The 23,566-nt window shown below is 43.7% G+C and overlaps 1 protein-coding gene across 1 annotated transcript; it reads left to right on the top strand.

The window, feature by feature from the left end:
• The first annotated feature begins 2,528 nt into the window (after positions 1-2,528).
• Positions 2,529-13,695, top strand: SLBP (stem-loop binding protein). The gene is made up of 8 exons (XM_018554766.1): positions 2,529-2,699; positions 5,729-5,860; positions 7,001-7,108; positions 9,444-9,506; positions 10,600-10,731; positions 11,436-11,585; positions 12,531-12,579; positions 13,340-13,695. Exons 1-8 carry the CDS (start codon positions 2,662-2,664, stop codon positions 13,427-13,429), a joined length of 762 nt encoding a protein of 253 aa, XP_018410268.1. The 5' UTR covers positions 2,529-2,661; the 3' UTR covers positions 13,430-13,695.
• The last annotated feature ends 9,871 nt before the right edge of the window (positions 13,696-23,566 follow it).

Consider the following 23,566-nt stretch of genomic DNA (forward strand, 5'->3'; position numbering starts at 1 on the left):
ATGGATACTGATATGGTGGATGGACCTTGGGGCCGCCAGTGTCCTAGCAACCAACAATATGGTGGTGGTGGTGGGGGGAGAGGGGGGGGGCGCAAAGTCTACATCCCCCCCTAACAATGTACTCCACAACGTCATTGGTCTTTGTTGCCAGTTTCCTTAAGTCCAAAATGGCGGTATTTCTTCAGCCTTTGTGATATAATGTAAATGTGTCACTATTAAGAACTACTTGAACTGGGGGGCGCAGATACTGGATTCATCCAATGACTGCAAACAGGGAGCAAAGAGGGCAGTTTTAGGTCATGTACGGGGACCTCAGAGGACACGGTGATAAATTCTTCTCACACACCCAGATGTCCATAAAATGGTGACTTCAGATGATCAAAAATCAACATTGTCACCTTGGACCTTAATTTTTACCAGGGGCATGAAAGCACCATAAAATACACTATGAGGAGAATTGATCAAAACTGGAGCAGTTGTCCATGGCAACCAGTCACTTTCTATCTTTCATTTTCAAAGCTTAAGTGAACAAACTGAAGAGAGAAGCTGATTGGTTTCCATGGGTAACTGCTCCAGATTCTGTCTGCTCCGGTATTGATAAATTCCCCCCTATGTGTGCATTGTCATTCTTAATGGCGTGCTGGGCTGCTGTTCATTCTTAATGGCGTGCTTAGCTGCCATTCATTCTTAATGGAGTGCTGGGCTGCCGTTCATTCTTAATGGTGTGCTGGGCTGCCGTTCATTCTTAATGGCGTGCTGGGCTGCCGTTCATTCTTAATGGAGTGCTGGGCTGCCGTTCATTCTTAATGGTGTGCTGGGCTGCCATTCATTCTTAATGGAGTGCTGGGCTGCCGTTTATTCTTAATTGCGTGCTGGGCTGCCGATCATTCCTAATGGTGTGCTGGGCTGCCGTTCATTCTTAATGGTGTGCTGGGCTGCCGATCATTCCTAATGGTGTGCTGGGCTGCCGTTCATTCTTAATGGTGTGCTGGGCTGCCGTTCATTCTTAATGGTGTGCTGAGATGCCGCTCATTCTTAATGGGGTGCTGGGCTGCCGTTCCTTCTTAATGGTGTGCTGGGCTGCCGTTCATTCTAAATGGAGTGCTGGGCTGCCATTCATTCTTAATGGTGTGCTAGGGTGCCTTTTATTCTTAATGGCGTGCTTGGGTGCCATTCATTCTTAATGGTGTGCTAGGGTGCCTTTTATTCTTAATGGCGTGCTGGGGTGCCATTCATTCTTAATGGCATGGTGGGGTGCCATTCTAGGGTGCCTTTTATTTTTAATGGTGTGCTGGGGTGCCATTCATTCTTAATTGCGTGCCATTCGTTCCTAATGGTGTGCCTTTCATTGTTATAGGCATGCTAGGGTGCCATTTAATAATTGGGTGCTGTTTATTCTTAATAGCATGTTAGGGTACCGTTCATTCTTCTTGGTGTGCTTGGGTACCATTCATTCCTAATGGCACCCCAATCCCACTGGAGTACACACACGAAACCACTCCAAAACACATGGAACCATTTTGAAAAATCTTACAAGGACATGTTTTGTGTGAATGTTGTGTGTAAGGAAGACCATTGAAACGAATGGGTTTTCGTGCGTGCAATTCACAAAATCTCGCATATGTACGCTATCACACCCGAATTGTGAAGTGGGGGGTTCAAAGTCGAACTGCAGCATGTTGTATATGTGTGAACGCATCCCATAGAAAATAATGGGATTCCTTTTGTCGCACAACAGCCAAAGTGCTTCAAAAATTGTACAGATGTGAGACCCCATTCATAGCTGAATATTTCAGGCACGCATAAAGATGCACGCTTTGACGATCGTTTGCAAAACATGCTTGCTGTGCCATTACCAGTTAATGGCACCCCAAATGCAGCTGGGCAAATGCACATTTTTCCTCCACGATTGTGCACATTAACATGCGGAAAGCATGACACAGAATTTGCTACATGCACTACTTTTTGCTGCATGTCCGCATTGATTTCCATGTGGTCCTGAACGCACAACAAACGAGCCACGTTCAGGTGAATGGACATTGGTGGCTCAGCCTGTCGTACAATGCAGTGCACATACAAATACAAGTGCAGGGGACAATCCCTCCATTCTACTCACCACCCTCTACTTTTCCCTCCCTTCATTTTGCGCCAAAAGCCCCCACACTTTTCAGCTTTGGCGCGGAATTTCCTATTCAAAACATCAGGGAAGCCCGGGCAGCCGGCGGCCAATCAGCTACTCGAATTGCGCACAGAGATCCCGCCCTGTCCCTGACTGACAGCTTGAATCAGCCATTCACCTGACCGCCTCAGACACCGATCTACCAATCCGCGAGCAAACCGTGGAACGTTCCACAGTGAGCCGGATTCGGGGGGATAACATAATGAAGAGATACCGTCCAGTCTTCATCCAAAGCAGTGTCTAACAAAAGCAGCGGGTGTTTCATATCAGTAGAGATGTCTGCAGGCAGGGGAGAGGAAAGGCGTGGTTGCAGTTGTTGGGGGAGCGGCGGCGGGTCTGTTTGTCGAGGTACAAACACCCCTCACACGCAGCCGTGGGGCGTGCCAGTGGCGCGAGTCGGTTTAAGGTTTGTGGGATGTGGCGCGCTTGCCTCAGTAGGCGGAGAGCGGCGGAAGGAGAAGAGTGGAGTGGGAATTGCAGTCATGTCTCATCACTGGAACACCCGCACTGAAGAACGCAGGTAACTCATTTTAATTGTTACCATAAATAAAATTAAAAAACACCGGCTCCCTGACATCCTGGATCGGACTTCCGGGTTTTACAGCTGCGTCTGGCTCTGTTCTTATATCTGGGCCTGCTCGGTTATAAAGTAATATGATTGGGGGAGGGGGGTGTCGTTCATGTTTACCAATACTTACGGAAAGAATAACAAGAATGTAAATGGATTACATACTGACCAATCTATAATAGTTTTATTTTTTTAACGTCCCTTGGAAAATAGTATGAGGTTTGGTCGGTAGTAGTGAATAATATTTGCACTTCTTACTTAATCTGGTACAAGGCTCCTCCGGCTGGTTTATGGCACTTTAAAATTAAAGAATGGCTGCAATAGGGGGGGAAGCCCCCTGAGGGGCCCCCCATGTGTGGTGCTGGGTCTGAGGAGCTGAGGGCTCCCTGCCCTTCCTGTGTGTGGAGCTGAGGGCTCCCTGCCCTTCCTGTGTGTGGAGCTGAGGGCTCCCTGCCCTTCCTGTGTGTGGAGCTGAGGGCTCCCTGCCCCCTTGCTACCTGTTTGTGGTGCTGGACCTGAGTCCCCTCCTGGTGCTGAGGGGTAACTGCCCCACCCCCTACCAGTGTGGTGCTGGGTTGAGGGCTCCCTGCCAAACCTTTCCCTCCTAAATGCTATAAGGCCCCAAACCCTTTACCCACTTCCCCCAGCTGCACATCCTGGCTTTTCATTGTCTCCCCTGCCAGGTGTGCAGGGAGGTATCCCAATGTAAGTTGTCAAAGGCTCCCAGCAACACCCCCTATGTGTGGTGCTGGGTCAAGAAGCTGAGGGCTCCTTATCGACATCCCTCCTCCATGTATGTGCTGAGCACTCTGCCTGACCTCAAACAATTCACACCCATGTACCGGGGCTGGGCCAAGGGAGTGAGGATTTGCTGGCCTCTAATAGCCATTGGTGGGCCAAGTTGCTGCAGTCTTCCTGCTGCCCCCAACACATGCCAGCACTGGCCCAAGGAGCAGAGGACTCAATGTGACACCGTTTGGCCAAGCATCAGCGCCATCATGTGCTCCCTGTAACTGTGAATTACGGGTTTGCACCTTCACTCCTGAAGCCATGGTGAGCAGTAGGACAGTATGTGTGTGGAGCCGCCATTCGTGTCATTGTGGTCTTTCCTGCGTAGGGTAAAGTGCAGGTTTTCTTTAGGCCCCTTTTCATACAGTGTGATCAGGAAGGGATCCCAGAACAGATCTGCTGCTGATTGGTCCACCTCTGACATCCCCCTCAGTTCAGGTTTTTTTTTTCCCCCCCTCCATCTTGCGATGAAGTTACTGAGATCTCCGTTTACATCTGATTGCCCCGCTCCGGAATGATCAGATCCAGCGAAACAGAATTCTGACCAGTTTGTTTATTTGGACCTGGCAAAGCTGCAGGTAACCAAATGTAAACGGACTTGGTCGGAAAGCCCATGTGAAAGGGTTCTTAGATGGTTTTTCTTTGGGGGGGGGGGGGTCCTTGATATAATGGCTGAGTATTCTCTGTGCATGGCCATCTTCAGAGTCGTCGTGTGTCCCCTCCCCCAAGCCATGCTGTCCACTATTGATGATCTTTGATTCGCCAGCCGCTCACTTCCTGTACAGTGTTCCCTAGTTTGGGTGCATCTTATGTCTGGCAATCTGGACTGCTGATAGTCTACCCTTCCGAAAAAATAACTTTATCCCTGAACGATTTAACCTAAAAGAAAGATCAGGTATGTTTTTATATTTTTTTTTGCAAACCCTGCCCGTGGCCAGCCTGACATGGTCGCACAATAGGCAGGTTTGGGGTGATTTTTAAATGGCTTTATAGAAGTATCAAGGCAACTTTGCAATGACTGTGTGAACTGTGAAATGGTCAACTGTTTCTAATGCAAGCTATGTGCCACTGAAAACTGTTGAATTGCACAATGTACACGCAGTGGAGGTGATCTTGTGGTCTGAACACTTAATGCTGTTTTATAGCGTTACAATGCAAGCTTGTTTCCTCAGTGTTTGCTGCAGCAGCACCTTGAATTGGCAACCTTGGAATGAGTTAACATGCTAAAATGTTGCCCGCAGAAGCCGGATGTGTATTTTTATCTAACGTTGGCTGCTTGTTAGTGTGACATGCACTGTATTAGGTATTCCCACTCTGTGCTGTGCTCCTTAAGCTGTGCAGTCGGCATCCATCTTTTACTAAACGAGTTACAGGATAAGCCACCTAGAGGTTGTCCTCTGCAAAGTGTTAGAGGCCTCTTCTGTCGGCAGAAGCTGTGGTTAAGTCTGTAAACTAGATGCATAGCGCATGTTTCAGAGAAGATACTGCTGCTCTCTGTGCTTGGGCGCGCTGTTCACACATCACGTTCTGATTTTAGGTGCGGTTTTCTGTACAGCGCACATTTTAACATACGCTACTACTATAGCCTGAAAGCGCAGAAGTCACCCAGAATATCACACTTGCCCTTTTTGTGACGTGCAGGTGTGCACAGGGTACATTAAAATGTACTGGTTGCTCTGGGCGTATCCGAATAGGCGTGGAAAAATGCACTGGTGTGAACAGAGTCTTACACTTTACCTATTTTATATATTATATATACCTATTTTATATATTTAAAATATACCTATTTTATATATTTATATAAATGAATCAACTCCAATGTCCAGATGTGGTCTGGCGATGGTGTAAACAAAGCCTCAGGTTTATCTGCATTATGTCACTGCATTGTGAAATACACATGGCTCATTCTGCATTCTCTGGTTGGAGCTAAAAGCTTTTATCTAGTGGTCTGTATTAGAAGTGTCTGTAAAACCTCTTAGCCCATGGATGTGATAATTTCCTCTTACGTCCACCACCTTCAAAGCTTGGAATACCATAATTTTTTGTTCCATAATTGCACCCATACATTGGTGCTTGACAAATCCCTGGAGTCAGGTAGCCAGTGCTCCTTAAAATTACAGCTGGTACCTAAATATTGAGTCTTCCAATAGAGCCTTGCCTTGTTTTACTAATGGTTTATTTATTTTTTTCAGACCTCAACCACCATCTCGCTGGTCTCAGGGACGCAAACGCCGCTCCGATGGTAACCTTAGACGACGTGATGACGACGACTCCACTGTTTTTGATGAAAAGCCTCCCCAAGAGTGTAGCAAGCGCCCTGACAGGTACCATACAGTCCTCCTGTACCTGGTAATATTTTAGACAGTTTGACTTTGTGATTAACACAATTCGGAGGATGCCGCACTCCACAGATCTTCACTGACAATAACATTTTTTATTTACAAAGCAGATACTTTTTCCTCTCCACATATACTCAACCTTTAATGCATTTCACCATGTCGGTTTACTTGTGTAGAGTCCGTGTAAGCTGACATGGTAAAATGCATTGGGGTTAAGGATATGTAGGGGGGAAAACAAGTGTGCATCTGCTTTTTAAATAGATATGATCTTTGGTGAAGATGGCGTGGGGTGCGGAATCCTTTGAGTTGTGTTACTACAAGTGACGGTGTGCTTTTTGCCTGCACCTGGCATACATTTGTGTTGGGAAGCCAGCTTCAGAATGTGAGCAGTGTTTGATGTGGAACATACACTCAGCAGCCACTTTATTAGGTTACTCCTTGCTAGTATCAGGTTGGACCTTCAGAACTGCCTTAATTCTTCGTGACATAGATTCAACAAGGTGTTGGAAACATTCCTCATAGATTTTAGTCCATGGTGACATGATAGCATCATGGGCCCAAAGTGTGTCAAGAAAATATCACCCACACCATAACCACCAGCCTGAGCCATTGATACAAGGCAGGATGGATTCTTGTTTGTTTAAACCAAATTCTGACCCTACCATCTGAATGTCGCAGCTGAAATCGAGACATCAGACCAGGCAACGTATTTCCAATATTGTCCATATTTGCTGAGCCTGTGCGAATTGTCGCCCCAGTTTCCTGTTCTTAGCTGACAGGAGTGGCACCCGGTGTGGTATTCTGCTGCTGTAGCCCATCTGCTTCAAGGTTGGACGTGTTGTGCGTTCAGAGATAGTATTCTGCATACCTCAGATGTAACGAGTGGTTATTTGAGTTACTGTTGCCTTTCTATCATCTCAAACCAATCTGCCCATTCTCCTATGACATCAATAAGGCATTTTCAGCCGCTCACTGGATATTTCTTGTTACAGATCCTGGTGATCAGTAATACCAAGCTTGTTCAGACACTTGTGTATTGTCATTAAGAAGGAAATCGAGCCATGCTATTACATGGGCCAGCTATTGATGTGCTTGGCTGACCTCTCAATGTTCTTATCTTACTAGCTTCACCACCCCAGAAACCCACAGGCCTGTGTCAAGATGTAAGGACTGGGGATCGACAGTGGAGGAAGAAGAAACATTGAAAGAAACTGTGGAAAAAGATTTGGCCAGGTAAGGAGGAAAAAAAGCATCTGAAGGCTCCTTGATGTTGCAACGAATCTCTGATTTTTAGATTTTTATCAGGGGTTTTTAATGGTCACCTTTCTCCTGTGCAAGGGGAAAGCTGTGCAAGATAAATCTAGTGTTACTAACAGTGCTTTGTTTTTTGGTGGACAAGAGGCAAACAATTGTAATGTTGGTCTTGTGTGAGCAGAGTGGAAGCTCAAATTTTTTTTACTTTTATAAAACCTCAAAGGTCAGGACAGTAAACTTCAACGCCCCTCCCCTATTGTGAAATAGGAGTCTTACTTTCCTGTCCAGGCCATTTTTCAGTGTTCAGCGCTGCGGTACTTTCACTGACATTTATTCCGTCATGCAACGCTGTACTGAAATGAATTTTATACCATTTTTTTGGGGGGACAATTTTCTTTTGGAGGCATTTAATCACCAATGGGGGTTTTATGTTTTACTCTAAAGGAAAAATGACCATAAATTTTGGGGTGAAAGGTTTCCCCTATAAAATTATGAACATTTATTATTACCCAATTTTTTGGTAAAATATAAGACGGGGTCACGTCGGGTAAATGGACAATAAAAATGCCAGGCCACGAAACCTCGATAAACTACAATACTCAAAATTGGCCATAGGCGATGTTTACAAACTTTTACCGCTCATCAGTTTAGTGTTATCGGTGATTGATGGGCCTAGAATTATTGCTCTCAGACGTTCGCGGCGATAAGTAACGTGTAGCGCAATTGTTGTTGGCGCACCCGACACCTATTTACGTTTATATGTATGTGGGGGTCTTAAGATATAGATATAGCACATTAATGTACAGGCCACACATGAAGGTTTGATATGAGGGGGATAGGGCTGTCCGATATAAACACTAAAGTGTACAGAGCGCCTCAAATCTGTTCTGTACACTGTCTGATCTGAGCTGTCGGATGATGGCTTGGTTCAGTCATTCATGAACACAGTGGTTTCCTGTGCTTTTTCTGCAGTGTCATTTATTTATGGTACTGCAGAAATATACATCCACCACCCCGCTGTTTTAAACCTACGGCTGTAGTTACATAGTTACATAGTATTTGAGGTTGAATAAAGACATTAGTCCATCAAGTCCAACCTATTAGGATCTCATTCTAGGAGTACCTGTACCCCTGTATATTACGGTCCCTTAAGAAATCGTCCAAAAGTTTCTTGAACAATTCCACATTATTTGCTGAAATCACCGCCTGTGGCAGTGAGTTCCAGACCCTAACTGATCTTACTGTGAAGAACCCCCTTCGCCCCTTGTGCTGGAATTTTTTTTCCATCAATTTTAGGTGATGGCCTCTAGTTTTTGTAACGGAGTTAATTTTAAACAGTTTATCGCTAATGTTGCTACCACCATTAAACATTTTGTACATGGAAATCATATCCCCCCTTAATCTCCTCACCTCTAATGTGAACATGTTTAAATTTAGTAGCCTCGTCTCGTAGCTCTGGTCCTCCATACCCCTAATTAGTTTGGTTGCCCTTCGCTGGACTTTTTCCAACTCAAGGACATCTTTTCTTAGTACTGGTGACCAGAACTGGACCGCGTACTCCAGATGAGGTCGAACCAATGATCTATAAAGTGGCAAAATTATAGACTTGTCCCTGCAATACATCCCCTTTTTAATACAGGACAAGACCCTGCTAGCTTTGTTTACAGCAGCCTGGCACTGCAAACTACCTTTCAGTTTGTGGTCTACAATGACCCCCAAATCCTTCTCCATTTCTGACTTCCCCAGCGGCATACCCATAATTGTATAACCCATTTGTTTATTTTTAATTCCAAAGTGCATTACTTTGCATTTATCGACAGTAAAGTGCTTAAAGGCGTGCTCAGTTTTATTGTCCTTTAAAGTGGATCCATTCTTAGATTTTGCATCTCACATGAATCAGGAGGGCACGTCTGTGTTTTCTATTAAAAGACCTGCATGTGATAATGAGGCTTCCCCTCAGATACTTTAAATCCATAATGGCAGCTACGCTGCCACATATTTGCCTTTGACCATCGTCACTGTTGTGCTGGAAGCGGGCTCAATCCTCACCTCCAACACAGTGTTGTTGGACAGCTCTAATACACATCAAGGACCTGCAAGACAGGCTCCCAATCACATGATCACTGGCGCCAATCTGTAAACACATGATCCGAAAGCCCACAAAACCCTTTTTACTCTGGAAGCATTTTACCATACTTGGCTATAAATGACCATGGGTCCTCGCGAAGATTGTTTGGATGTTGAACAAGAGGTAGGGTTTGTCTTTTCTTGTCATATTGAAAAGAATTTTGCTAAAGTGTTGCTTTCTTTTCAGGTACAGAAGAAAGCTGCTTATTAATGAGTTTGGGCCAAGGGAAAGAAGATCGTCTTCTGGAAGGTAATGCACCTATTGGAAATGGTATGGTAAACTATTTGGATGTTTTTCAGCATATGTGAATTAAACATTGCTGCCTGCTCTCAGCCAAATAAGATTTAGCCTTCCAAAAGGGACAATTACTATTTTTAGCTATGCATGACACTGGCATGTATCTTGGATCTGATGCAAAGATTCTTTAAAGAAGAACTATGGGGTCAGGACTTTTCCCCATAGTTCTCCGGGTAACGGGAGGACACAAACTAGCGTCCTCCCGTCACCCTAAGCTCAGTATACCGCGAGCTACAGCTCACGGTATACTGAGACGCTGAAGCGGATCCCAACAATTATGTCTGCATCCGCTGCGTGAGTGACAGCTGGCTCTGCCTATCTAGAGGCGCTCCCCTGTCCGTTCCGCCAGTCAGCGATGGAGGGGGAAATCCAGTCCTTCCCCTGTCACTGCAGAGAGCAGTCACAGGATCGGGAAGTGAGCGAACGCTGGTATGTGTTTGGTCACTTCCCGATCTACTGAGCCGACCTGTGAGTGTCATTGTCACAGGTCAGCTAGAACTATGAGGTGAGTGAAAATCACTCACCTCATAGTTCTCCTTTTTAATGATTCCTATTTTCTTATTCTAGCTTCTTTAGCGCCATCTTTTGAAATTGTCTGGACTCACCTTTGCATTTATTTTTTTTTGCTTGATTTATTTTCAATTGAAAAGCATGTTGCTGTGCATCATGATGAATGCTGAGATGTGTGTAACAATGTTATGCACTTCCTGAGATTTGAATAGTGAATGCGCCAGGAAGAAAAATGTAGGTGTGCATAGGCCTATAATCAGAATTTGATGATGCGAAGGGCTTGTACAAACATCAAAGGGAAAACTCTCCTATTGAGTTTGTTACCAAGATAGCCAGACAATGAGCATGTTCAGGAGGAAGTGGTCATTAGTTGCTGCCTCTGTGGTTCTCATGGTGTGTTGCATAGCTGAAGTTGGTCATCTTGCAGGAATATATCTGAGCTCTTTAGTTCAAGTCTGTCTAAAATCAAGACTACGTTCAGGCTTTAAAGATGGCTTCATGCGCATATGTTCACTAAGGTTTCATCTCTTTGAAGCTCTGATTCAAAGGATTCCTCCACTCATGGTGAAATGGAAACAGACTCTTCTGTTCTGGCCAGAAGACAGAAGCAGATAAATTATGGAAAAAACACCATCGCCTATGACAAATACACAAAAGAAATTCCGAGGTAAGGATTGATTTCTAAATGAATACAATAAAAGAAAATAGTGCTAATAGATTATAGAAAGATTTTGGGTTGTCAACAGAACAGAAATGGGGGGGTGTTCTTCCAGTGGGGGTGCTTGTTCCCATGACAACTGAGTGAATTTATTTCCCTTTAATTGAAAGGAGATCTTCCCAATTCTTGAGTCTACATGAAGTGAAGGGCAATGTCCCTGACATTGGTTCTAACCCTCCCCATTTCTATGCAAATATGAGAAGTTTTTGTAATTTTTCTTGGCTTTCGTTAAGCTGCATGTAAGGATGATCTGTGGATTGGCCTAACCCAGGGGTAGCCAACCTCCGGCCCTCCAGCTGTGGTGAGAACTACAAATCCCATGATGCATCTCTCTCCGGGAGTTATATCTGTGGCTGTGAATATTGCAATGCCTCATGAGATTTGTAGTCGCACCACAGCTGGAGGGCCGGAGTTTGGCTACTCCTGGCCTAACCTATCAAGCATCGGAAAGTTACCAAAGTTGTTTCTCCGGTGTAAAAAACATGATGGAGCTACTCTTTAAATTGATCTTGGTCAAGTGCAGGATATAAAGTGAACAGATTGTTATTATCCTGCACACTACTAGTTTTTAATGTTGATTGTGGTATTTGGCCATTCTAAGAAGCCATGTGTGGCTTTTTTTTAATCACCTGGTTTTTTTTTTTTTTATTTAGACACATGAGGCAGCAAGGAGTTCATCCTCGGACCCCTAACAAATTTAAGAAATACAGCCGCAGGTCATGGGACCAACAAATCAAGATTTGGAGAATTGCTCTACATGCTTGGGATCCTCCTGCTGAAGAAGGAAGTGAACTGCAGCCATTGTGAGTGAAATTTCTGTATAGATTTCCTATAAGATCTTTGTGGGTGATCGCTCCTGACCATCTGCTGATGGGACGCAAGCCTAGTTTGCCCTGATAGGCGAGGAAGTTAGTCACTTTTCCATAAGTCACGGCTGAGAGGTCTGACGCTGTGCCCTTTTGTGGGGGTTTTATATACCCTCTTAACTGGGCCAAATTTTCAGTTAAAGTACAATGAAAACTGGGGACGTGGTCTTGCTGCCCACAGAAGTGGGGCTAAAAATGAATCTATTGGCACTTCTTCCTCAGTCTTCATTGATCAGCTCAAGGTGGCATTTTGTACCAGCTTGTAGAGCACATTTGTTCCCCTCCTGTACTAAAATTCTGATTTCACCTCACACTGAGCTTTCAATAAGGCCTGGAAGCTGAAGCAAGTAAGAGCCGACTTAATTGGCTGGAGGAAGTACATTTAGCCTTTTCCACCCAAGTCTGACTTGTTCTTCCCCTTTTTTCATTTAATGGGTTTCAGCTATGAAGGCTTAGTATCACATGTGGGCATTACCGCAGCTTCCTAATTTAAAGAAACTATATCATTCCGCCAGCCCCAATCTGCCTGCATTGCATAGAGAGGTACAGAAAATAATTTAATTAGCATGTTAAGTGGGAAAGGGGAAACCATGAAGTCAAAGTATAAGTAGATTAAACCTTTGCTTTGAGTAGAAAAAAAAAGGCAGAAGTGGCATAAAACCATTTTCTTTAGAAAGCTTGGGTTACTATTCCTAGCTGGCACAGGCAGTGTTATAGTATATACATTATTGGACTTGGCCAACAGATAATGTAAACAGTCAATTATTGTACTGATGCATTTATGGCAATACAGGAGGGAATGCAACTGCTCCGCTATGTGTGTGATTAAAAAACTTGCGTTGATGATCAGCCTCTGAAAGTTTGTATCTCTCCTCTTTACAGCAATGAAGAAGACATGACCCCCTCGGAATCTATAGCTGATGACATTTTGGTAAGTACTGCAGAATATTTTTTCCCTTCACTTGTTTTAGAGCTGCAGCTAACGATTATTTTCAAAATCGATTAGTTAGCCGATTATTAGGTTCGGTTAATCGGATAAACAATAAAATAAAGTTTAAAAAATGGCTCCAGTGATGGGACTACTAGTTTGTATTGAGGTTGTAGTCCATCAAAGGAGCAAGCTTGGAGCGGTGGAAGTAAAAAAGAAAAAATAAGTGTGGTGTGCAATATAGTGAAATGGAAAGTGTAAAATTATACAGCAATCAATGCAGAATGGCACCGACTATAGAGGACTGCAAAAGCACATTATAAAGCGCAATGCAGAATACCGCCAGCTATAGAGGAATACAACACATCATAGCAATAGTACAATATAGCTGTACCCGCCCCCATCCGTTCCGCCAGCCAGTGCTGGAGAATAGGACAGGGGAGGGGAGAATCCCTGCAGGGAGCCATGAGTGACGGTCACAGCTGTGCACAGATCGAGAAGTGAGCGCCGGTATGTGTTCGCTCACTTCCCGATCTACTGAGCCGACCTGTGACAGTTTTTCATTGTCACAGGTCAGCTCAGATTGAGGCTGTGTGAAAATCACTTGCCTCATAAGTCTCTAAGTTATTGAAATCAAATCATATTGTAGAAATGAAGCAGAATTAGTTGTAATGGAGACTATAGAAGTCTATAGAGAATGTAAAACTGCTGCAATGCTCCATGTAATGTCTGATCTTTGCTTTGACATCTTGTTTCTATTCAGTTTGAAGGCACCCCAACCAAGGTCAGGAAAGTTGAAGCGGTGGATGAATTCGACCTGGAAATGTGCTTGGGCGAACAGTATTTGAGTTAAATGTCTTTTTTCCACGTTCCTTCCCTCCAGCAGTGCACTGTACATTGGATCTTTTATCTGCTCTCCGAGGGTGGAGGGTTTCCTTTGCTGTTCTGCAGACCCAAAGGACTTGTTGGCCACATACAAATGTGTACATGATACTGGCAGCTACATTTTATAGAAGCACTTGATGCTGGAACAGCAGAGCTGTCGGCCAATTTACTGGAAATGTGCTACTATTGTGCTGGATTCACACAGGTTTAATGCAATACTTTCTGCTAGAACATTCCCAGAGCTCGTGAAATGACATTTTCATGTTTGGTTATACTTGGAATTTTATTTGGTTTCTTCCTGGTGTTGTATAGCGGTCGTCTCTAGCCACCAGATTTCAGTCTGGGTCTTTTCCTTGACGCCGTTCTGTTTGCTTTATATTATTGCTGCTGATGGCCTTAAAATGTAAAATTCAGACTTTTTTTTTTCCAGGATGTTTAGCATAATTTTTTTACTGTATGCAGTTTTTTTATGCCGATCCTTTGCAAAGCTTCTTACCTGGGGAGCCTGCCAGTAACAGCATTTCTGTTGCAGGTATTGCCAAGCTACTTCTTTGCAATGAGTTGCAGTTTTATCAGCCTGCCATGCTTTCTAGTTTGGTTGCCCATTTAGGCTTAAGCTGGCCATACACTATACAAATTTAGGCCAGTTCTTGATGGAACCAGTTGAAATTCACACAGTGGGTACCACTGTCGGCACTCTTCCGGCCGACGTCCCTCGATCAGATCGAAGTAGCCGGTTAGAAAAGTCTTCGCATGAACAAAGCGGGCAGCCAATGAGCTGGCAGCTCTGTTCAGGTATCCTGGCTGCTGTCGGAATACAGTGAACACTGCGAGAGGTTCCTCGAGCAAGGCTTGTAAGCGTTAATGGAGGAAACTTTAATTCAGCCCGCAGATGGAACAAATAAATTATTAGTGTATGGCCAGCTTAACTTTAGGTTTGCAGAAGGCATGTGCAGACCTGATATGCAGCCAACTAAAAAGCTTTTACAGCAAGTTGATATCACTGTTGCCAATTGCGAGGCAGTAGCTTGGCATTCTTGGCTAGCAACAGGAAGGGTTACTTGCACAATCTGCTGGTCAGAAACTGCAATCGCTAAAAGGATTTGTGAAAGAAAAATCTATACAGCGTGTGCTTTAATATGTGTCTGCCGGTGCAAATGCACCATAAAGCTGGTTTGCAGTGTGCGTTGTAATGCATCACAATGCTTTTACATTTACACTTCATTTGACACTTCATGCGCTGAAACACATTACAATGCGTTAGCGTGTCAGAATGTGCTGGACAAAAATTCAAAAATATTTTCTTTTTTTGCTTTTACCAACACCACTTGTTGGTGTGAAGTGGAGCAAAAAACATGAGCCCAAAGTTGCCTTGGCTTTGCACTGTGCCCAGAAGGGCGGGTGTAATCGCGCTATAATACATGAAGCTGAACATACTGAGATTTTAGGTTTACATACTCAAATTTGTAAAGTTCATCGGCTTTAAAAATTTTTAGAAAATGTGAAGATTATTTTGTAAATTAACTCCCCACGTTATTAAAAATAAACTCTGCCCTGCAGCAGTTTTGAATGCATGAGAGTTAATGTGGTTATACAGACCCCACCAGTTCCATCGGTCTAAAATTTACCTGTAGCTCGAAGTTGGTGGTCAGGTGACTGCCACATGATGGTCCTATAGAATATTCGCATGCACAAGAACATGGACCAATTCCTCTTCGATGACTGCAGACATGAAATGATGGCTGATCTTGAGTGTTTTAATGTTTCCTGTGCCTCTCTTCTGGTGAGTGCCTGAACAGCTTTGGATGCTCTGCAGTCGCTGGTTGTGGCTACATCAGTGTATTTTACCTGAATGCTCGCTCATGAGCAGTGAGCAACATCTGGTAGATGCAAAGACCTGCTGTGTACGTCAGCTGCTTGATGGGCTTTGCAGCAACAGTGACTTGTGTATCTCTTTAGAAATGGAGCTGTTGACATAACGGATTGTACATTGGTGGGGAGAGAACTTCAGAGGCATCTTTTTTGCATCCGTGTCCATCCTACACTCGCTTGTCATACATGACCGCTTCATCCTTGGAGATAAATGAGGCCTGACCTTTTGTGCAGCAAAAGTCTATTGGAGGAAATGCAGAGTACTGTACTGAATATTGTCTTCAGCCAAATAAAATGATCAATTTATAAGAATGGAAAATGCAAGTTTAATTAATGGACAAGATATTTGGTAGCAGCAGGTAAGTTCTGAAAGTGTAACTTTGTCAGAAATGTGTTTTAAAGGTTAAACCACTCGTTGCACAACGGTGTAAAGTTAACATTGTAGAAGTTGCTCTGTGCGGCTGCCAGGACAGCAAGCCCTGTGTAAGCTCCGGGCAGCCTTGTCAAAGCTCACACAAGGCTATATGGACTCCTTTCTGACAGCACTTTGCCAATCACAAGGTACCAGCTCTGTCACATGCTCGCCCATACTGGGTATTTCTTTGCTTTTCCTTTACTAGTCTGTTGCTCAGTTTGGCTACTGAAAGCAAAGTATAAGCTGCTGGGGTCAGGAGAGCTAAGTGAACACTTAGCTTGGAAAGGTTCACTTTCGGCACCAGCTTTACATCTTGTGCAGTTTTGTCTACATGGCTTCAGGGACTTGTTCAGCCTTTGAGATATTGCACCCTGTTAAATCTGCCCAGTTCTAAAATAAGAGCTAGTTCTGCTCATCACATGGGGTCAGTTCATAAGGCCTTTGTGACGTATGAATACTTTGCATGATACTTTTAAATGATTCTAGAACCACACCTTGTTGTACATAGTTGGCAGCATTGTATATATTTTCTGACCTTAAGCTGGCAATGCATATAGTTACAGAAGTTTTAAATCTTGTAACCCTCGATGTACAAACATTGTAAATGTTCATTAATTTTTTTTTTGTACATGGCAGTTGTATACTTTCATGTTGTTTACCAATTCACCTGTAACAAATTTTGATAAAATAAAACAATTGCTGTCCTTTTCGTTCTTACAAATGTCTTTTTTTTTTTTTCCTTTGCAAATGTGCTATTAACCCCTTCACGACTGACTGTACAGTGTACGTCGCTAGCATTGGGGCTGTTTTTGAAGCTGGGACTCGACATTTTAAACTTGTAAAGCCGACTGTCTGCTTTACAATAGAAGCGTTTTGGGCGACTCAGCTGTCACCAGATCGCTTTTTACTTGCCTGGTGAAGGGGTCCCAGCCGGGCTCCATTGCCCCTCCTACGGGTCCCGGGACCGGCTTCGCTGGTGTCAGTGGGGAGATGGACGAACCTCCGTTCGTCGATCCCCGTTCTATGGGACCGGGCGAGATGCAGATTGCATCACTTCTGGTCCCATAGCTGTCAGTGCTGGACTCCTGAAGCCCAGCTATAAGCTATTGAAGTGCGATCTGCACTTCAATTAGCTTATTTGTATTGTAAAGGTGACACAGGGTCTTTTTGGATCCCCAGCATCACCTTAGAGTACCTGTCGCCACAATCTCCTATCACATGGGCGAATTGTAAGCCCCCCTATGTGATGGAAATCAAAATAAAGTACAAAAACGTTTTTTAAAATTAAATAAAATCCAAAAACTATTTTTAAAGGCCCCAGCGAGCTCATGCGTTGCCACGTAAACACGTGTCGGGTGTGCCTACATATGAAAGCGACGAATGCACTACACGTGTTGGGTATTGCCCCGCACGCTGGAATTAGCAATAATTCTAGGGTCAGTATTTTTGGGTATCTCTAAATTGATGACCTGTGGACGCTTTTAAAGCGCCTATGGAATTTTTGGGGTACTGAAGTTTGTTGCCGTTTCATTGATGCACACAATTTTTAACCAACATGTTGGGTATCTATTTAGTCTGTAACCTCATCTTTTATGTTTTAGTTTTAAAAAAAATGGGTATTTTATTGTGTTTTGGGGCACTTAAGTACATTTTTCACTAAATTTTGGGGTTTGTTAAGGAGTTGCGCTAATATCGTGCAACATAAAAATTTGCAACTGCCACCATTTTATGCTATAGGGTCTTGGCTTTCTGAAAATATAAGTATAAAATAATTCTAATAAATAGATATAATAAATAATATCTATTTCCGAAAATATGTTTGGGGGTTTTAAATAATTTTCAGGCCTAAAATGTAGAATTAACATGGGTGCAAAAAATGAAAAAAGGCCTCAGTCATGAAGGGGTTAAAGGAAATCTGGTAGTAAAAGCAATTTGCAGGCAGCTGTTGCCAAACTGCCTTCTGAAAATGGGATTTTTGCTTATGCCACCCTTGCCTTTGGTGGCCTCTTGCAACACTGACCCAAATCTTTATGCAGATTGAGGAGTTCAGACTTCACTGGTTGTATTTTGTTGCAGGTCAAGGTATTGTTGCCAAAGACATTCAGGAAATGAGCTTTTTAGGCCAGTGGCAGCCTACATATTTCCTTCATGACAGTGGGGGGGCGGCGGTTGTGGACTTTGTGATGTTGGAAGACAAACAAGAACTGTTTTATTCTCAAATTAGATATATGGGTTGGCTAAAAATGTTTAGAGATCCATCTCAAACTGCTTTGCCTTTTGGCTTGGTCATTAGGGCTTGCTTATATGTTGAAACAATAAGGAACCTCCTGCTGGAAGTCTTGTTATTTACTGATGGCCTAAAATGGTTGTCTGACCGGCTTGGGTACACTAGCCTGAAATCAGAACATCTGATCTGCATACCCATTTAAAGTCCAGTGATTCAAGTATTAAAGCCATTGGATCAGCATGACCGCCAGATAACTAGCCTTTCTATAGGTTCTCAATTTGCCACATGGGGGGAGGTCAATAATTCAGAGACTGGTTGTATGCCTACAGAGTATTGGACACTGGCATATAAATTGTGGGCCAGTTCTACTTCAGAAAGCATCACTTTGGGCCAGTGCCCTAGGGGGATGGATTTTGATCTGAAAAGTCTAACCTTTTTGCTGGCTTCCCCCCTTAAGATTTCTGCCACATCGCTGACGAGCTTGATCACTAGGTGCTGTTATTCTGACAGGCCTATCAACACCTTTTTGACTTTGAAGCACTGGGCTGGATGTTCCAGCGGGGCTAGCTTGGAACGTGAGCTTCAGAGCTTGTGTACTGCATAAGTTGGTAGCAGAGTGCTCTCCAGGTCCAGAGTTGTGGCAAAGCCCCAAGTGTGACCCTATTGCTGGAGACTTTGTGAGTAGGCTGGGCACTGTGAGTAAGGACCATTAGGTGATGTTTGAAATTCCTGATTTTTCAATCCATTTTTACCTTTGAAGGGTTTAAAGCTGAAGGATGTGTGCTGACATTCCTGGATGGAGTACTGTGCGGGCTTCATGCTTTTTTGGCCATCCAGCCTTCATGCACTTTCCCACTGCCGCTCCTGATGGGAATTGTCCCGTGTGAACTTGCCTCTGTTCATTTCTGCTGCAGCCTACAGTGACTTGTTCACTTTTGACCACCTGACCTTACTCCTGCTACCCAACAAGCTGGGTTTGAGTATCTCGGGCTTAACTTTGCACCCTAAGCTATGCTGCTTTCCTCTGGTGCAACATGCCTGGTTTTAAACATTTCAGGAACAGTCCTACTGTCCAGACCACCTACAGCACACGCAACAGTTCTGGTGCTCTGTGCACCTGAGGTGCCTTACATGGGTGGGCTGGAATTTGTCTGCTAAGATCTAGTCCTGTCTTTAGAGTCTTCCTTAACTTTAGCTCTATGGGGTGTGGTTGTGTCTTCAGCTCGGTCCCAAAAGGATTTCATCTGGGTCTAGTCCTAGACTGATCAGTGCAGAGGTTTTTCCTACCCCAGGAGCAGCTAAATGTCATTCTTAAACTCTTCAGTCTAGGAGTCTGCTGATTTTTCTTAACCACTTGCTGACCATGGTGTTTACATCCCCTTCCTGGCCAGGCCACTTTTCAGTCCCCCCCAGTCCCATTTGCCCAGTTCCACTCCAGACCTCTAAAACAAAACAGTAATCACAGAACAAGTCAGACCAGTCTTAGGACAAACAGATTTGCCTGGTCCTGAAGACCAGGTTGTCCTGGGTTTGGTGATTTCAGGATTCCTGCTCTGGAGTTGGGGGAAGACCTTCCTTCCCATCTCTTGAAAAATTAAGATAGTTGTCAGGCTGGAGAGGAGTTCTGGAAACCTTACTGCTCCGGAGGACTTGGATGTCAGAAGCTCATCTCCCAATCACCATTCTGGAACATCAAACAATTGGGTTGTCCCTGCAATGCTGGACAACCTCACTGGAGGGTCATCTGATCAACATTCAGTTTGGAAAAAAAAGCTACAGCTGTGGGGAACATCAACTATCAGGATGGAACCCAATGTCCTGATGCATTATGCTGTGCACACACCTTAAAACCATCGCAAGACTTTTGTCTTGTGATGGGTGTAAGGTAATTTTAAAAAACGTACAATCTGCCCATCTTGGACAGGCAGATCGTACTTGCGATGATGGCAAGGCTGCCGCGCTGAGGGGCGGGCTTCCGATGACCGCAATGCTGAACGGGCAGTGTGTGCTTGCGGCATTTATCTTACGAACAGGCCACACACCCGCCTACAATCGTACGATTCTCGGCGGGTTTTCGAACATGTTCATAAGATAAAAGTCGTGCGACCCTACAGACACCTTGCGATAATCGTACGATCGCGGGATTTCCCGCGATTATTGTACGATTATCGCAAGGTGTGTGGGCACCTTTTAGAAAGGATAGGGCATTCAATTTCAGGGGTCCTGGGTTCAAGTCCCTGTGCAGGTGCACAAGTGAGTTTTAAACCGCCTGTTTCATGTCACAAAATACAGCCATAAATTATTTTTTTTTAAAGGCTTTTACATATTTATAGCACAATCCTGAAATCTAAATATATAGAGACCTTGGTTGTACACCTTCATGTGCGTCCCTTTCTATTCTTTTGCAGGCACCCTTCCCTCTCATTGATACAGTATGTCAGATCAGATGGTACAAGATCTTGAGTATCTTTGCAATGCTACACTGGAGATTGGAGGCCAGTCTCATGTCAGCATGGTGTATGTGCAGGATCCTCCTGTTTAAATACTGGGAAGTGGACGTGACTTTTAAGAAATTCTTGGCCGGTCTGCCCTTTGTGGGGGATGGGGTCTTTCTGGTGGGAAGTTGGATGAAATTATTAAAAATCTCACTGGTGGTCAGAGCACCTTTTCTACCTCGGTTGTACAAGTGTAAGAAGCCCAGGACATAAAGTCGGCCCTTTTTGTTTAGGTTATAGGCACAATTTGTGTTCCCGGGACCTCAATGTCCTTAGCATGTAGTTCGCCCCACCTAGTTCTTTGGCTGAAGTTGCTTCAGGCGTTGGAGATTTATTGCCACATAACTTTCACTTGAGGACTTTGATTTGTCTTTGTCTGCACCTGGAATATCTGGCCAGCCGAGCAAGAATCTTTTCAGAAGTTCCAAAAATTGCAGAATTGTGTTGGACTATTCTTGATCTTCTCCCATTGTTGCTTCATGGCGGGACTGAGATTTATTATAGTTTGGATGTGGAATTTTTGCACATCATTACTGCTCTTTTGAGTAATGTTTCCTAGGAAGGATTAGCAAAATCCTTCCTAGGTTGTCCATCTATGTCCTGGAGCTTCAAGCTAGTTGGTCCTGGCTCGGCACACAGTGGGAGTACAATTGATGCCACGGATGTGGCTTGTGGAAATCCACAGGAAGGAACCAAGAGTTCAGCGGCAGCTTAGGAATTCCCTACTGTGCAAAAATCATGCACTGTCTATCTGCAGTGTACATCCCATGTGCTAAATTTGTGATAGAAGTGATTTTTAGCACATTGGATGTACACTGCAGATAGACAGTGCATGATTTTTGCACAGTAGGGAATTCCTAAGCTGCCGATATTTACACACAGTAGGGAATTCCTAAGCTGCCGATATTTACACACAGTAGGGAATTCCTAAGCTGCCGATATTTACTTCTTCATAGATAATTTTTATTTGTATCAGTAAATTATCTATGAAGAAGTAAATAGGATAAAGTACTTTTAAAGGGAAACTACTTTGGTTTGAGTCTGGGTTCACACCATTTCCTGGACCACATCTGGAATGCAGTACCATTTTGCCGTGTTTGGAATTTTTTTTTTTTAGCTTGAAATGGTCTTAAAGGTGCGTTCCATGCATTTTTGATGCATTCCAGACCAGACGAAATAGGACAAACAGTATTTTTATGGTCTGGAACTGGTGGGAACAGAGGCCAGAAATAACATAGGGATACATTGTGATGCATTTTGGCTCCGCAAACAGTCTGGTCTGGTTTGAAGGTAATCTGGATGTGGTGTGAATGGGCCCTAAGGTCAGTTGTAACTTGCCTGCCAGTTTTATAAACTGATGTGTGCAGCTTTTTCCTAGAAATGGAGCATAACCTGGGAATTTTGCAAATACAGTTTAATCTCAATTAATTTGCAAAGTATAATCTGGAAAAGGGGGTTTATTGTTGCATAGGGAGCCTTGCTAACAGTAGTAGGTGCCCATGACAGGACATGCCTCTTATACATCATTATCCTTAGATCAGCCAAGACAGGGAATACATTATCTCATGCTTACTGTTGTGTATTTGGTGCCCTCCTGTGGTAGTCAAGGTTGTATGTGTGAGAAGCCTGATAGAAATGTGTGAGGAAATGCAGCTCCTTCGCAGTTCAGTTGTGTGGAGTGACAGAGCACACATTAAAGATGCCCCCACTTGAATTTTCTTAAGGTGATATTTAGGGCTGCAGCTAACGATTATTTTCAAAATCGATTAGTTAGCCGATTATTACGTTCGATTAATCGGATAAAATTTAAAAAAAGGCTCCAGTGATGTACTACTAGTTTCTATTGAGATTGTAGTCCATCACGGGAGCAAGCTTGGAGCGATGGAAGTAATAAAGTGTGGTGTGCAATATAGTACATTATACAGCGTCGCAATGCAGACTACCAGCGGCTATAGAGGAATACAGCAAATTGCAGCAATAGTACATTATGCTATAATGTACTATTGCTGGGATTTGTAGGCCTCTGTAGCTGGCGTTATTCTGCATTGCGCTGTATATAATGTATTATTGCTGGGATTTGTAGTCCTCTATAGCTGGTGGTATTCTGCAGTGCGCTGTATAATGATTATACGGCGTAATGCAGAATACTAGCAGCTATAGAGGACTACAACAAATGCCAGCAATAGTACATTATACTATAATGTACTATTGCTACCCATGCACAGAAAAGGCGATAGTCTCCTCAGATCACAGGTACCAGTATAAATCCAGGTGGAAAGAGAAAAAGGACAAGGACATAGTGCGTAACGTCCAATAAAATGCAATTTATTATATAAAAAATGCGTACTCACAATGGTGTAAACAGTACAGGCATTGGGTATTGCTGGATCATACCAGCAGGACAAATGGCAGCAAAGTGATAAGAAAACTGTTCGTCCGGCTCAGCGTGGTGACATCAGGAGCTCTGCCCTGATGGCGACACCTATAACCAGATTTGATCCATCTCCTCGAAGTCGGGGGCACTACATATATTTATATAAATAGCGGTCACATTCATAATCTGTAATCGATGCATTTCTTGTCACTTGGGTCACTCTAGCCAAAACTTTTTTTCATAAGATTTGGATAGGTTTGGGAAGGGTGAGAAACCGTATCAATTTTTAAAATCTGTGTTGTCTTTGGGGGATTTCACTTCCTGTGTGATCACTTGGACAGGAAGGTCCAACAAAATATTTGAGTGTGTGACTTTATGTTTGGCCGGGCGGGGTACTTCAATTGTATTTTTGGTGCCTGGAGTTCAGCTTTACTGTAAGTAAATCAGAAAGTATTGAAGTCATGGCATCAGCATGACAGACAAGTAGTATTTCCAGGAGAAATCATTTATGGCAGCCCCATATTCCCCTAAGTACAGGTTTCCTTTCATCGAGATCCTTGAAATACCAAAGTGTATCTGTAGGGGACAGTATAAGACCTGTGCAAGTCTATCCTCAGCAGTCCTCCTACACAGTCCTAGAGTAGAAGATTCCAGCTTTTGTGACCTTCAAATCAACCTTTATAAACAGTTTTTACTCCTACTTGTAGGAGAATGTTCAAGTT

The sequence above is a fragment of the Nanorana parkeri genome, unplaced genomic scaffold, assembly GCF_000935625.1.
Source record: "Nanorana parkeri isolate BGI_ZX_2015 unplaced genomic scaffold, ASM93562v1 scaffold172, whole genome shotgun sequence".
NCBI classification, from domain to species: Eukaryota; Metazoa; Chordata; class Amphibia; order Anura; family Dicroglossidae; genus Nanorana; species Nanorana parkeri.